Source organism: Rattus norvegicus, chromosome 9 (genome assembly GCF_021556685.1).
Source record: "Rattus norvegicus strain SHRSP/BbbUtx chromosome 9, alternate assembly SHRSP_T2T, whole genome shotgun sequence".
NCBI lineage: Eukaryota > Metazoa > Chordata > Mammalia > Rodentia > Muridae > Rattus > Rattus norvegicus.
In genome coordinates this window covers 8,584,032-8,600,000 of record NC_141542.1, presented here as the reverse complement: position 1 = coordinate 8,600,000, position 15,969 = coordinate 8,584,032, and the positions used below count along the sequence as shown (strand labels likewise).

At 41.7% G+C, this 15,969-nt stretch overlaps 1 protein-coding gene across 2 annotated transcripts; it reads right to left on the bottom strand.

Annotated features, from left to right (window-relative positions):
* Positions 1-1,357: 1,357 nt before the first annotated feature.
* On the bottom strand, positions 1,358-15,393 carry Spetex2el9 (Spetex-2E protein like 9). Of its 2 annotated transcripts, NM_001447442.1 has the most exon segments (5): positions 1,358-2,150; positions 5,670-5,853; positions 6,516-6,647; positions 14,227-14,386; positions 15,201-15,393. In NM_001447442.1, coding segments are annotated over 5 exon segments (612 nt in total). In that variant the 5' UTR covers positions 15,331-15,393; the 3' UTR covers positions 1,358-2,144.
* Between the last annotated feature and the right edge of the window lie 576 nt (positions 15,394-15,969).

The window sequence follows — 15,969 nt, the reverse complement described above, 5'->3', positions numbered from 1 at the left end:
GGTGGGTGGGACTAGAGCTGTACCCTCAGAAGTGCAGACAATCCTGAGAACTCACAGGAGACAACTACTTTCTGCCCACATTCCTGACCCAAGAGGAAATTGCCTAGTGACGTCTGTGCCCTCCCTCTGAGCACAGGGACCTGGCAGTAGTCAGGGGCAGGGCCCTTCAGGTTTCTGCCTGCACAGAGAGCTGAAATCCAGTCACCAGGATCGCCTACAAACCTGAGAGCAGAGGTCTGACCAACTCTTCTGTGCCAAGCAACTTGACTGGAAGCTTCAGGTGACAGAACCGCTCTCTGTTCCCAGATAAGGCTGAAAGAGAACATGTCTACGGGAGTGCTGACACCCAGGGCCATAAGAGGGTTAAGCCACTGTCAGGGACAGCAAGACAAGCTAATGCCAGAGTCAACCTGATGGCGAGAGGCAAGTGTCATGATGTCTCTGACAGTGGCTTGGCCCTCCTGTAGGTCTGTGTGTCACCACGCCTGTAGACATGTTTTCTTTCAGCCAAATTTGGGAACAAGAGAGCTCTGCTCTCAGGTGTGTAGGCGCTCCTGGCGACTGGCTTTTATTCTGTTCCATGGTAGAAAGCCCAAGGGTCATGACCCTGACCCTGATTGCTCTTAGGTCCCTGTGTCCCGAGGGCACATATGGCACTAGGCAATTTCCTCTTGGGTCGGGTATGTGAGGAGAGAGTAGACTCCTCTGAGTTCTTGGGAGAGCCTCCACTTCTGAGGGTCCAGCTCTCTCCCCAAAGGGATTTAGGTGCAGGGACCTGTGTGACCTGTTCAGTTCAGTTCAGGGCATGGGCTGGACCCCGCTGGTTCCTGCCACTGACTGCTCCTATATTCCTGGGTCCAGAAGCAATATGCAGTTTCCAGGGCCAGGGATGTGGGCAGAGGTGGGCAGGAGTGGCTTTCTGTCCTGTGGTCTCAGGATTGTTCACACTTCTGGGTGTTCAGCACTCTCCACCACAGGATTGGGGTGGAGGCTTCCTGATTGCTTTAATCTCCCTTATACCATGCTTTTATTTCCTGGGAGATATTATAGAAAATTTGATGTATAATCGATTAATTTGTTCAAAACTCTCATTCACAGAAAAGTATAATTTAGGGGTAGCTAAACATTTGACAACAAGTATACGCCATGGGTAAATTTTTATGATGAACTTGGAGTTCACAGAGATGAAACACAGTCTACAGTGTAAGTATAACTGCCTTTGAATCTCAGTCTGACTGGGAAGTAATTATGATGCCCAGGCCCCATGAGAATGCAGAGACCCATCCCTACCTGATAGCTGTGGGACTTCAGATGGTGACACCACACCTCAATAAAGAAGATCGTTAAGAGTGAATAGTTTGAGATTACTCTTTTATTCACCAGAATACATCCAATTTACTTGATAGTAACCAGATGCAGGTAGTCAATATATAAAGTCTATATCCTTATCAAAATAGCAAATCAATTGCAAGAAAAAAACAAGAACAAATAAAAAACAAAACTTCAAATGAATAGAAGGAAAATCAAATAACCAAAATAATCAAAACTGAAATCAAAATCTAAACAGAGGAATTGTGCTCAGCATTCTTTTGCTGCTCATTTTACAGAACAGACTGATAGACTATGGCTGACTTTGGAAAAATAATAGAAAAGCAGTTACTGATGGGAATAATCTTTTCAAGAGGAATGTAAGGAGTTCTCTTTTGTTGGAGTGGGGTATGAAGGACAAGGTTGTCCACTACTGAGTATAAAATATATGACAGTCTGTGACTCAAAGTCTTTCCAATGTTGTGGACTGATCTCTAGGAAACACTTCTGGATGACCCATCAGGACAAGTACAAATTTACAAATGCACAGTGTTTCTGGATGACCAGCAGCTCTTGACTGATGTGCATCAACACTTCTCTGAGTCCCTCCAAATGTGCACTCTTGATGGGGAGAAGAGAGATGAAAGTACGGCCTATTCAATCCAAAGAAATCAAACTAAAGGAGGAAAATGCAGTCCACAATTGCTATGGACATTACAGGTGAGATTCAATAGTGGTGTATTTGCTGTGCACACTTAGTTCTCCTCCTGTAGCACTTCTCTCCAAGGGAGGTCTTGTCCTGGTCTGTGTCATGTTTGAGTTTCTGCTGGAGAATTTCAGACCTAGCAGAGTGAAGGAAAAAAGGTTTAGTGAGTGGTTGTCAATTCAGCTCTCCCTCTTACATCAGCTCTGTTCAGTTGGACAATCCAGCATGACCTGTCAGCTGAGGTCAGTCCCTGCATCACCAAGTGTCATAGAGTATGGGACTTGGATTTATATCTCAGCTTTTAAAAACTGCTAGAAATTGAACTGTGAACTACACACTGTACTGGAATTAAAAGAAAAAGAAAAATGAGCATATTTTTTACTCATCCAGTATATTACATTGAATAATAACCTTGTAGCTATGTCTGAATCTGAGTCCAAAAGAGGTATGAGTAACCTAGAATACCATGTGGATGCCTTCTGGAGAACATGCCCAGAATTGAGGTGAAAGTTCTGATTATGTTTGCAGTGAAGGAACCTGCCTAGGTTCCATTTTAACCGCTGTACCTGCAAATACACAGAGAAGCCATCTCACATCAAATCCATGGGAATTGCATAGATCCTGTAATCACTGAGAATGTGCTCCATGCAAATCTTCCCAGCATACACATGGACATTAAAGGTGATTGTGATGTAGAAACAGAACAGCAGCCCTGTAAGTCTATGGCTAGTGTAAGGCAATTTGTGAGAGGACAGAAGAGAAAATGTCCTCAGATCTTTCCGGAGAGATCACAGGAAGAAAGGAGTAGAAAATACCAAGAAATCCAGAGGATCATATATATTGTTTCATGGGCAAAATTCACAGGAACTGTACTAGAACAATACTCTGAGTAGCTCCTTAGCTGCCTGATGCTGAAATCCATGTGGGTGGTCATTCACCCAAAAAGGATATTTATACAGGGACAGGATATCTAAATGGCTTCTGCCAACCTCTGTTCCTACCTGATCTCAGCATGCTTCTACATTGTTTCTCAGAAGTCATTTTACTGGGTGATGAATTCTTTCTCCTTCAGAGTGTCTTGCATTCTTTCCTATAATCCTTCCTAATTCTGGTCATTGGAAGATTGTACTGTCAAATCAGGTATGCATGAATGTGTGCACACACAAACACACACAGAGACACACAGAAACAATAATACACACTCCCAAACACACAAGACATGTGTGTTCACACAATATAAACATAGTACATCAAAGTGAAGTGTTTACTTTCCCAGTTAATCCTTAATATAATGATTCCCCAGGATACTCTGGAGGCATAAAAACAAATGTTGAGTGGGATATGTACACAGTGGCCATAGCCTACAGACAGCTCAGTCAGTGATGTTCTGTCCTCTCATAAACCAACGTAGAATTAGGGTTCTTGTCCTATTAGCTCATCTGGTTTAGCAAGTTCCCAAGGTTGTAGAGCAGTCTTGTTTCCAGCAAAGGATCATATGTTGGTGGTGGACTAGACTCTTGTTCACTGTTTCAGACTTTCCCCAAAGTGTACAGCTTCTTCTAATCGGAACTCTCTTTACCATAGCCTGACTGACTTCATGCCCAAAGCTAGAATCATAGGAAATCTCCATACCCAGGATCAAAATCAACAATTTTTTCTGCCCATAATGTGATTTTGTCACAGATATTTTGAGTAAGTAAGTGAATGCTTGCATGGATTATCTCATAATCCATGGAAGAGCTCCATTGTATGCCAAACGATTGGGGTGCTGTATTTGATGCTGCATGGATGCAAAGTGAACACTAGCAGTGCTGTTGTCAGTACTCGGAAATAGAGGCAAACACAGGTGCATTTCTGCACAAACACACACTCACTTGCACATACAAACACGCATACCACAAAGACTTGCAAAATCACCCAACATTAGAAAAACAAACAGCATGAGCATAAACATGCTCAGACAGAGCTGGTACACACACACACACACACACACACACACACACACACACAGACACACACACACACACATACACATATACACACACACACTCACATGCACAAATGAAAACTTTGCTCTTATGCAGCACATTTCCTGTTGAGTGAGGAATTAGTGGGAACAATGCTGTGTACAAGTCTCTTAGACTCAAGCAGGCTGTGCTGCCCTGGCCTGTACTCATTTCCACTTCCGGAAACCTTTCTATGCAGATACTTGATGGTCCTACAAATAAGTTACATGTTCTGCACAGATAGCCTAAACAATACAACATCAAATTCCCAAGAGAGAGATTTCTAGGAAAAGACTCCATCAGGCTCTATGCTGACTCATCATAGGCCCCTCACTAAAACTACCCTGTTTCCTTCATAGACGACCTTGGAAGCATCAGAGGAGACAGTGACTCATGGTCAGTTCCCAGGAACTTTTCATCACATTAGAGTTCATGTGATATTAAAACAACCTCAATGTCAGTCAGAAGGAGGCTAAATAAATAATATACAGTGACTTTTCTGAAATGCAGCACTGTGTACAATATTGAGAGGGAATCTATCCTGAAAGAATGCCGTGCCCATGATATAGTCAGCAAAGCAATGTCAGCAGAGGGATGCACTCTAGGATTCCATGCAAGATCATGCTGAAGCCAATAAGACAAACCAGAATCTTCCCGGGGGATACCTCTGTCCAGGTAAAGTGAAGAAATCTAATCCTTATTTTTAAAATAACTGAATGGTTTAAGAATGTGTTGAGACAAATGAGAGGGGGCTCCACCTGGAACTGGACCGGTGATGCAAAGACTGCTGGCCAGCACAGAACAGGAAGCTCCATGTTTGTTGAGAGACCTAGGCTCAAAGGACTAAGTTAGAGAATGATCGGACAAAATCAGATGTGATTAACTGGCCTCCCGTCATACTCACAAATTACAGGTCACCACAACAATGTAGTCTTCTTGGTGAGAATGGGGTGTATATATGGATAACTTTGTTCTTGAAGTCTAAAATCTCTTTTGCAATCCTCAGCTTTTGAGAACACATTTTCACATCCCTGCCTTTCTAACCAGCTTCAGACTGTAAGATCCAGATATGAACTCTTCAGCAGCATTCAAAGAAAACAGGACTGACATGCTGCTACTCAGGCTCTGTCAGTTAACCAAGATCTATGAAGCATGAAGACACCATCTTGATATACAGGGACAATTGGGTAGAAAAAACAAAAGCCAACAAAAGATGCCAATGAGAACCATTTCTTCGGCATTTCCACCAGGCTCTCCTTGCAAACTACGTACTTCATGGAATCTCACACGATCCTTGTAAAGAAAATGAGCTCCAGGCTTTTGCTTCATCCCTCAAAGCCCTGTTCTAGTCTAAAGAGGGGCTCCCACATAGCACCCTCCACACATAATGGCATGTAGTACTGTGATGTGTGATCAACCTATCTCCCTTAATAAACTGCAGATTCTCGAAGAGCAGGAGCATTTGCTTTCCAAACATGCTGTTTCTTGAAAAAGGGCTATCTCCACAGAAAGCCTTGTAATCCATCACATAAATGAACACTTGGTTGAGACCTAGGACAGTACATGGATCAGTCAATAGACAGTTACATTGGATTGTCTATGTTTATGGTAAGGCATGAGGACAACCTGACCCTGAGGCCTAACCCTACCTGCTGTTGCTTGGCTCTGGGGTCACAGATGTTCATTCCGGCCTCTTCACAGAGCCTCTTTGCCTCCACAGAGGATGCTGGCAGTTCAGTCTGCTCCACCAGCAGTTCTCTCTTCTCATTCAGCAAAATCTGTATTTTGTTCTTCAATTGAGCTTGTTCACACAGGAGCTGGGAATGCCTGATGCTGAACCACAAACAAAAAATGGTAAATCCTAGCCAGCTTCTAATTGCCTGTCACTCTTGCAAGTCCAATTATCCCTTCAAGGGTCCTCACCCCTAGACATCCCCAGAATAGAGCCACACTATACAAGTTAGCACCAATTAGAGGAGGTCAAATCCAGAATCCACATTCCACATGAATCAAAGTACTTCCGAAAATCCTACACTAAGACGGTTTATATAAATCAAGGAAGAAGAGATGGTCCATATGGGTGCTTATATGGTATGCTAAAACCATCTTTGTGGAGTGGGGAAATCCCCTCTGAGGGGTAGTTGAAGAACCAATAGCTATACAATCTTTCCATGTGTTCCTCATGCATCACAGATCTTTAAATCTCCTGTCAAGAGTCCTACAGGTTCAGAGTTGATTGATATTCCCATCATGGTACAAAACATTCTAACTAGAGGATCCTTAATGGGGAAAATAACAATTGGAGGGTCTTCTACACCCTTCACATGTAGGACAACTGAGTCCAAGAGCTACAAATCTAAGACCGTTGTCAGGAGGCAGGCTTCTTATTAAGAGTCAGACACTACGGAACCAGAGCCCTGTCTTTGGTTCAAAGTCATACAGGACAGAAGCATTCCCTGCCTAGTGCTGGGTTTTCATCTCTGTCAGCGAGTCACCGGTAGGAACTGTTCACTTGTATGAGCTCCTTGTACTTCTCCATGGCATCACTTATTGAGTTGGTCATCATTTGCATAGCCATCATTCTCCTCTCATGTTTGGATTGAAGTATTGGCAATTCGACATCCAACCTGTGTTGGGACATGGCCCAAGGAACAAATAACCATCTGAACTCATGATTTCAGAATTACATGAAATGTAAATAAAAAACCCAATAAAAAATTCAAATTTAATTTATGGGTGTGAGGGAAGAATGTGGTAAACTCACAGACCAGAGCAAAAACCCAACAGTGAGACTCCAACCATGATTCTTCCACATGAAATATTTCTATGAAAATAAGCAAATATCTAATTTGAAATAAGGACTCCTTAAAAGGCTTGGGAGATAGATATGTTTCTACAAAGACTCTGTGTATATGAGTAGACAGAGCCTGGAGGTTTCCTGATTGGGAATAACAAGAGACAAGAATTTCTTTTTTTTTTTCTTTTTCATCTTTATTAACTTGAGTATTTCTTATTTACATTACGATTGTTATTCCCCTTCCTGGTTTCCAGGCCAACATCCCCCTAATCCCTCCCCCTCCCCTTCTCGATGGGTGTTCCCCTCCCCATCCTCCCCCCATTACCGCCCTCCCAACAATCACATTCACTGGAGGTTCAGTCTTGGCAGGACCCAGGGCTTCCCCTTGCACTGGTGCTCTTACTAGGATATTCATTGCTACCTATGAGGTCAGAGTCCAGGGTCAGTCCATGTATAGTCTTTAGGTAGTGGCTTAGTCCCTGGAAGCTCTGGTTGCTTGGCATTGTTGTACATATGGGGTCTCAAGCCCCTTCAAGCTCTTCCAGTCCTTTCTCTGATTCCTTCAACGGGGGTCCTATTCTCAGTTCAGTGGTTTGCTGCTGGCATTCGCCTCTGTATTTGCTGTATTCTGGCTGTGTCTCTCAGGAGCGATCTACATCCGGCTCCTGTCGGTCTGCACTTCTTTGCTTCATCCATCTTGTCTAATTGGGTGGCTGTTTATGTATGGGCCACATGTGGGGCAGGCTCTGAATTGGTGTTCCTTCAGCCTCTGTTTTAATCTTTGCCTTCCTATTCCCTCCCAAGGGTAGTCTTGTTGCCCTTTTAAAGAAGGAGTAAAGCATTCAGATTTTGATCATCCTTCTTGAGTTTCATGTGTTCTGTGCATCTAGGGTAATTCGAGCATTTGGGCTAATATCCACTTATCAATGAGTGCAGTTTTTCTGTGATTGGGTTACCTCACTCAGGATGATATTTTCCAGTTCCATTCATTTGCCTATGAATTTCATAAAGTCATTCTTTTTGATAGCTGAGTAATATTCCATTGTGTAGATGTACCACATTTTCTGTATCCATTCCTCTGTTGAAGGGCATCTGGGTTCTTTCCAGCTTCTGGCTATTATAAATAAGGCTGCTATGAACATAGTGGAGCATGTGTCTTTGTTTTATGTTGGAGCATCTTTGGGGTATATGCCCAAGAGAGGTATAGCTGGGTCCTCAGGTAGTTCAATGTCCAATTTTCTGAGGAACCTCCAGACTGATTTCCAGAATGATTGTACCAGTCTGCAATCCCACCAACAATGGAGGAGTGTTCCTCTTTCTCCACATCCTCGCCAGCATTTGCTGTCACCTGAGTTTTTGATCTTAGCCATTCTGACTGGTGTGAGGTGAAATCTCAGGGTTGTTTTGATTTGCATTTCCCTTATGACTAAAGATGTTGAACATTTCTGTAGGTGTTCCTCAGCCATTTGGCATTGTTCAGCTGTGAATTCTTTGTTTAGCTCTGAACTCCATTTTTTAATAGGGTTATTTGTCTCCCTGCAGTCTAACTTTGTGAGTTTTTTGTATATTTTGGATATACGGCCTCTATCTGTTGTAGGATTGGTAAAGATCTTTTCCCAATCTGTTGGTTGTCGTTTGTCCTAACCACAGTGTCCTTTGCCTTACAGAAGCTTTGCAGTTTTATGAGATCCCATTTGTCGATTCTTGATCTTAGAGCATAAGCCATTGATGTTTTGTTCAGGAAACTTTCTCCAGTGCCCATGTGGTCAAGATGCTTCCCCACTTTTTTTCTATTAGTTTGAGTGTATCTGGTTTGATGTGGAGGTCCTTGATCCACTTGGACTTAAGCTTTGTACAGGGTGATAAGCATGGATCGATCTGCATTCTTCTACATGTTGACCTCCAGTTGAACCAGCACCAATTGATGAAAATGCTATCTTCTTCCCATTGGATGGTTTTGGGTCCTTTGTCAAAAATCAAGTGACCATAGGTGTGTGGGTTCCTTTCTGGGTCTTCAATTCTATTCCACTGGTCTATCTGTCTGTCTCTGTACCAACACCATACAGTTTTTATCACTATTGCTCTGTAATACTGCTTGAGTTCAGGGATAGTGATTCCCCCGGAAGTCTTTTTATTGTTGAGGACAGTTTAAGCTATCCTGGGTTTTTTGTTATTCCAGATGAATTTTCAAATTGTTCTGTCCAACTCTCTGAAGAATTGGATTGGTATTTTGATGGGGATTGCATTGAATCTGTAGATCACTTTTGATAAAATGGCCATTTTTACTATATTAATCCTACCAATCCATGAGCATGGGAGATTTTTCCATCTTCTGAGGTCTTCTTCAATTTCTTTCTTCAGTGTCTTGAAGTTCTTATTGTACAAATCTTTTACTTGCTTGGTTAAAGTCACACCGAGGTATTTTATATTATTTGGGATTATTATGAAGGGTGTTGTTTCATTATTTTCTTTCTCGTCTTGTTTCTCTTTTGTGTAGAGGAAGGCTATTGATTTATTTGAGTTAATTTTATACCCAACCACTTTGCTGAAGTTGTTTATCAGGTTTAGTAGTTCTCTGGTGGAACTTTCGGGATCACTTAAACATAATATCATATCATCTGCAAATAGTGATATTTTGACTTCTTTTCCAATCTGTATCCCTTTGATCTCCTTTTGTTGTCTGATTGCTCTGGCTAGAACTTCAAGAACTATATGGAATAAGTAGGGAGAGAGTGGGCAGCCTTGTCTAGTCCCTGATTTTAGTGGGATTGCTTCAAGTTTCTCTCCATTTAGTTTAATGTTAGCAACTGGTTTGCTGTATATGGCTTTTACTATGTTTAGGTATGGGCCTTGAATTCCTATTCTTTCCAGGACTTTTATCATGAAGGGGTGTTGAATTTTGTCAAATGCTTTCTCAGACTCTAATGAATTGATCATATGGTTTTTATCTTTCAGTTTGTTTATATAATGGATTACATTGATGGTTTTCCATATATTAAACCATCCCTGCATGCCTGGGATGAAGCCTACTTGATCATTGTAGATGATTGTTTTGATGTGCTCTTGGATTTAGTTTGCCAGAATTTTATTGAGTATTTTTGCGTCAATATTCATAAGGGAAATTGGTCTGAAGTTCTCTTTCTTTGTTGGGTCTTTGTGTGGTTTAGGTATAAGAGTAATTGTGGCTTCATAGAAGGAATTCGGTAGCGCTCATCTGTTTCAATTTTGTGGAATAGTTTGGATAGTATTGGTATGAGGTCTTCTATGAAGGTCTGATAGAATTCTGCACTGAACCCATCTGGACCTGGGCTCTTTTTTGGTTGGGAGACCTTTAATGACTGCTTCTATTTCTTTAGGAGTTATGGGGTTGTTTAAATGGTTTAACTTCAGTACCTGGCATCTGTCTAGGAAATTGTCCATTTCCTGTAGATTTTCAAGTTTTGTTGAATATGGGCTTTTGTAGTAGGATCTGATGATTTTTTTGAATTTCCTCTGATTCTGCAGTTACGTCTCCCTTTTCATTTCTGATTTTGTTAATTTGGACACACTCTGTGTCCTCTGCTTAGTCTGGCTAAGGGTTTATCTATCTTGTCGATTTTCTCAAAGAACCAACTTTTGGTTCTGTTGATTCTTTATATGGTCCTTTTTGTTTCTACTTGGTTAATTTCAGCTCTGAGTTTGATTATTTCCTGCTTTCTACTCCTCCTGGGTGTATTTGCTTCTTTTTGTTCTAGAGCTTTTAGGTGTGCTGTCGCGTTGCTGATATATGCTCTCTCCTGTTTCTTTCTGCAGGCACTCAGAGCTATGAGTTTTCCTCTTAGCACAGCTTTCATTGTGTCCCATAAGTTTGGGTATGTTGTACCTTCATTTTCATAAAATTCTAAGAAGTCTTTAATTTCTTTCTTTATTTCTTCCTTGACCAGGTTATCATTGAGTAGAGCATTGTTCAACTTCCATGTATATGTGGGTGTTCTTCCCTATTGTTGTTGAAGACCAGCTTTAGCCCGTGGTGGTCTGATAGGATGCATGGGATTATTTCTATCTTTCTGTAACTACTGAGGCCTGTTTTATGACCAATTATATGGTCTATTTTGGAGAAAGTACCATGAGGTGTTGAGAAGAAAGTATATCCTTTTGTTTTAGGATAGAATGTTCTATAAATATCTGTTAAGTCCATTTGGTTCATGACTTCGTTTAATCTGTCTATATCTGTTTAATTTCTGTTTCCATGATCTGTCCATTGATGAGAATGGGGTGTTGAAATCTACTACTATTATTGTGTGAAGTGCAATGTGTGCTTTGAGCTTTAGTAAGGTTTCTTTTATGTATGTAGGGGCCCTTGTATTTGGAGCATAGATATTTAAGATTGAGAGTTCATCTTGGTGGATTTTTCCTTTGATGAATATGAAGTGTCCTTCCTTATCTTTTTTGATGACTTTTCATTGAAAATTGATTTCATTTGATATTAGAATGGCTCCCCCAGCTTGCTTCTTCAGACCATTTGCTTGGAAAATTGTTTTCCAGCCTTTCACTCTGATGTAGTGTCTGTCTTTGTCTCTGAGGTGTGTTTCCTGTAGGCAGCAGAATGCAGGGTCCTTGTTGCATATCCAGTTTGTTAATCTATATCTTTTTATTGGGGAGTTGAGTCCATTGATGTTGAGAGATATTAAGGAATAGTGATTGTTTCTTCCTGTTTTATTTGTATTTGGATGTGAGGTTATGTTTGTGTGCTTTTCTTCTCTTTGTTTTGTTGTCAGGATGATTAGTTTTTTGCTTTTTCTAGGGTGTAGTTTGCCTCCTTATGTTGTACTTTACCATTTATTATCTTTGTAGGGCTGGATTTGTAGAAAGATATTGTGTAAATTTAGTTTTGTCATGGAATATCTTGGTTTCTCCATCTATGTTAATTGAAAATTTTGCTGGATAAGTAACCTGGCCTGGTATTTGTGTTCTCTTAGGGTCTGTATGACATCTGTCCAGGATCCTCTGGCTTTCATAGTCTCTGGTGAGAAGTCTGGTGTGATTCTGATAGGTCTACCTTTATATGTTACTTGATCTTTTTCCCGTACTGCTTTTAATATTCTTTGTTTTGTGTATTTGGTGTTTTGACTATTATGTGACGGGAGGAGTTTCTTTTCTGGTCCAATCTATTTAGAGTTCTGTAGGCTTCTTATATGTTTATGGACATCTCCTTCTTTAGGTTAGGGAAGTTTTCTTCTATGATTTTGTTGAAGATATTTACTGGTCCTTTGAGCTGGGAGTTTTCACTCTCTTCTACACCTATTTTCCTTAGGTTTGATCTTCTCATTGAGTCCTGGATTTCCTGTATGTTTTGGACCAGTAGCTTTTTCCATTTTACATTATCTTTGATAGTTGTGTCGATGATTTCTATGGAATCTTCTGCTCCTGAGATTCTCTCTTCTATCTCTTGTATTCTGTTGGTGATGTTTGTATCTACGGCTCCTTGTCTCTTCCTTTGGTTTTTCTATATCCAGGGTTGTCTCCCTTTGTGCTTTCTTTATTGCTTCTATTTCCATTTTTAATTCATTCACCTGTTTGATTGTGTTTTCCTGGAATTCTTTCAGGGATTTTTCTAATTCCTCTCTATAGGCTTCTACTTGTTTATTTATGTTTTCCTCCGTTTCTCTAAGGGAGCTCTTTATGTCTTACTTGAAGTCCTCCATCATCATGATCAAATGTGATTTTAAATCTAGATCTTGCTTTTCTGGTGTGTTTGGATATTCAGTGTTTGCTTTGGTGGGAGAATTGGGCTCCAATGATGGCACATAGTCTTGGTTTCTGTTGCTTGGGTTCCTGTGCTTGCCTCTTGGCCTCAGGTTGTCTCTGGTGTTACCTTGTTCTGCTATTTCTGACAGTGGCTAGACTGTCCTATAGGCCTGTGTGTCAGGAGTGCTGTAGACCTGTTTTCCTGTTTTCTTTCAGCCAGTTATGGGAACAGAGTGTTCTGCTTTCGGGCGTGTAGTCTTTCCTGTCTACTGGTCTTCGCTGTTCCTGTGTGCCTATGTCCTGAGTCCACCAGGCAGGTCGCTTGGAGCAGAAAAGTTGGTCTTACCTGTGGTCCCGTGGCTGAAGTTGCTCGTGGGGAGCTGCTTTTGAGCTCTCCAGGAGGGCGGCAACCAGGTGGGCCTGCACCGCCTTTTCCTGGGGCCCCTGTGCACCAGGGTCTCAGATGGAGTTAGGTGTTTTCCTCTGGAGTCAGAAATGTGGGAAGAGTGTTGTCTCTTCTGGCTTCCCAGCTGTGTCTGCCCCTCTGAAGGTTTAACTCTCCCTCCCATGGGATTTGGGTGCAGGGAGCTTTTGATCGGGTCCCTTCAGATCCGGTCGGTGTCTGGACCACAGGGGACCTGCCGCTTTAATGCCAAGAATTTATTTCTAAAGTAACTGTTTCTAGGTCACAATAAACCATCCATAGATAGTTAAAAAATAAAAAGTAAAACAAAAATAAAGTTCAAATCAGGCAAAAGAAGATTATGTGAAATCAGACTGTCTCTGAGTTACTTAAACCCAGTATATACCACATACTTGCTTCTTCCAACTGGGTCCTATTCGTACTGATTAAACTTCTTATCCTGGGCACAGGCAATAGAGCCAGGGTACCAATTGGAGGGATCTGACCTTCAAGAGTTAGCCGAGTGAGTATTAAAGCATTGACTAGTTCTGTAAGGCATTTCCTCCAGCCTGTGTCACAGCCTTTGTTCCAAGAGAACCTTGTGATGACATTTCCCTTGTTTTGAAAGCAGGGATACTCAATCCTTGGTTTCTATTGTTACATGAATTCCCAGTTGGCATAACTACTTTTGACAGGGCAGAGGATTTATAACACTTCCTTCCCTCAGGAGAGTACTATCTAACACCAAGTTAAACAGAATCTGCAAAGGGCTCTGTTGATAAATGTGGGCCTCCACACTATCATCACCTGCAAATTGTTCATCAAATAAATCATCAGATCCCATCAAAGTTTCCACACTCCCTGATCATGAACAAAACACCCACAAATACTTTCACATACATACATACCAACCCATATATAAACACAATTAGAATGCCAACTATATCCATGGAGGTGCCATAGAATCAGTGTATAATGAACAATATCAGAGTATAAGAACGATGACATTCAGGCATTTCATTCACTCACTTAGATGCTGCAACTGTGACCTTGTCCTTCCAGCTGTTGACCAAACCAATGCAACTCCAAGCAGCACAGGGTCAAGTCCAAAAGAGGTTGATCCTAAACACACAGCACCTAGCTTATCTCACAAAACAATGCCTGCCAAGGCTCCTTAAATCTGGGAGGAGAGGTGAAATACTCTCTTGATGTAAAGAAATCTTGGGTTAACAGAGAGAGAGCACAAGACAGTCAACAGGTTACTGGGCATATTGACTACCTGTAGTCCCAATCATCATAGATATAAAGGTTCAGGATTTTAGAAAGTTCATCCCTCTTGAATTTACACTTCTGGATTTCAAATTTCAGTTCCTCCAATTTTCGTATCTGCTTTTCTTGCTTACTGATGACATTTTGGGATGATGCCTTCCTACCAAAACCTGTAGATAGATAGACAGAAGTGAATTTGCATATTTGATGGCCCATGGGAGTCAAAACCATTCTGAGTCCCAAAAGGAGGTTGAGGAAATGGAAAATCAGGAGGCTAGGTGAATCCCTGAAAGAGTAGAAAAGCTATCTTCAACCTGGACTGTGTTCCTCTTCCTAACTGCCACTGCCATACATATGCCTCATTCACTATTAAAGGGCCCCTTGCCCCAAGCTGCCTCAGACATAAAGATTTGGGACATTGTCAGTTCATTTCAGACGTGGGGCAGTTAAAACCTGGAGTTCTGGGGCTGGGGATTTAGCTCAGTGGTAGAGCGCTTACCTAGGAAGCGCAAGGCCCTGGGTTCGGTCCCCAGCTCCGAAAAAAAGAACCAAAAAAAAACCAACCCTGGAGTTCTTAATGCTTAGCAACATCAAGCTCTAATCATGTGTGTTCCAGCCCAAAGTGTCTGAGATTTCAATTCATGACTAGGGGTGCATCCTTCCTTATTCTTGTCATCAGAGACTTATGTAACCTACAGTAATCTAGAGGATGAAGTGCTTCAACTCCCAACCATGGATGGTCACATTGTAAATCTCACAGTACCTGATCCTGGCATTCATTGGCACTCAAAACTAAAAAGCTTCCAGAAAAGAAGCTGAAGGCTTACCAATCCTTGGCTCTCTGTCAAATTAATGATCAGGAACTCCTGACTCTTGGTTTGCCTTTGAGAAATCCCAAGGCTCCTGCTTGTAAGGCCTAGTCTTAGAAGGCACATCTCAAACCTACCTCCTTGAGGATGTTCCCCAACTCTGCCCAGGACTCACCAAGCCTTCCCCGGAATGATTTCCTCCTTCCTGTTTTACTAGAGAGGGGGTCATCTTCCTTCTGCCTTGGTGTGGTCTCTCCTTGATCTCCACTTTCCTTGCGAAATAGCTTGAGCAGCTGGCGAAACATGCCTGCTTGTGAACCCAAAGGGAACTGAAGGAATATCCCAAAGGCAGTTGGTGTCACCACAACACTGGTGACATCACAGAAGATTCTAGGGATCTCTTAGATACAATAGATTGTCCAGTGAAGGGCTTACTGATGATGTCACTGGGAAGTTCTAAGGCCTACCTGCTAACTAGCTTTCCCCAAATTGATCAATTTCTGTGGGGGCCCTTTCCTCCAGTCTCTCATGCGTCGCTGGGAATACCATTTGGCAACCTCTATTTCAAAGCTAGATATTTCTCTCTGCTTCATTAGAAGTCATCAATGCTTTTGCTGGGGAGAGTTGCTTACAACCCTGAATTGGGTTAGAGAGTTTTCTTACCACCCAAATCTCTTAGAGACCACGGATCTACATCTACCACCTGAGAACATGCATGTGACACACATTTCAATTCCCAAGGTTTTCCCTGTTCTTAGAGACCAATATCCTTCTCATATATCTTCAATTGTATATAACCTGGTAATATTTGCTCACTGTGAACTCCTTGTTAGCTGGCATTGTTTTGATATACACATCCATGTATTGCACAAAATCAGTGGTCTGTAATCCAACTTTTTGCTATAAAATCTGCCTTTTCTTGTGAACATAGGGGATAAAGTACA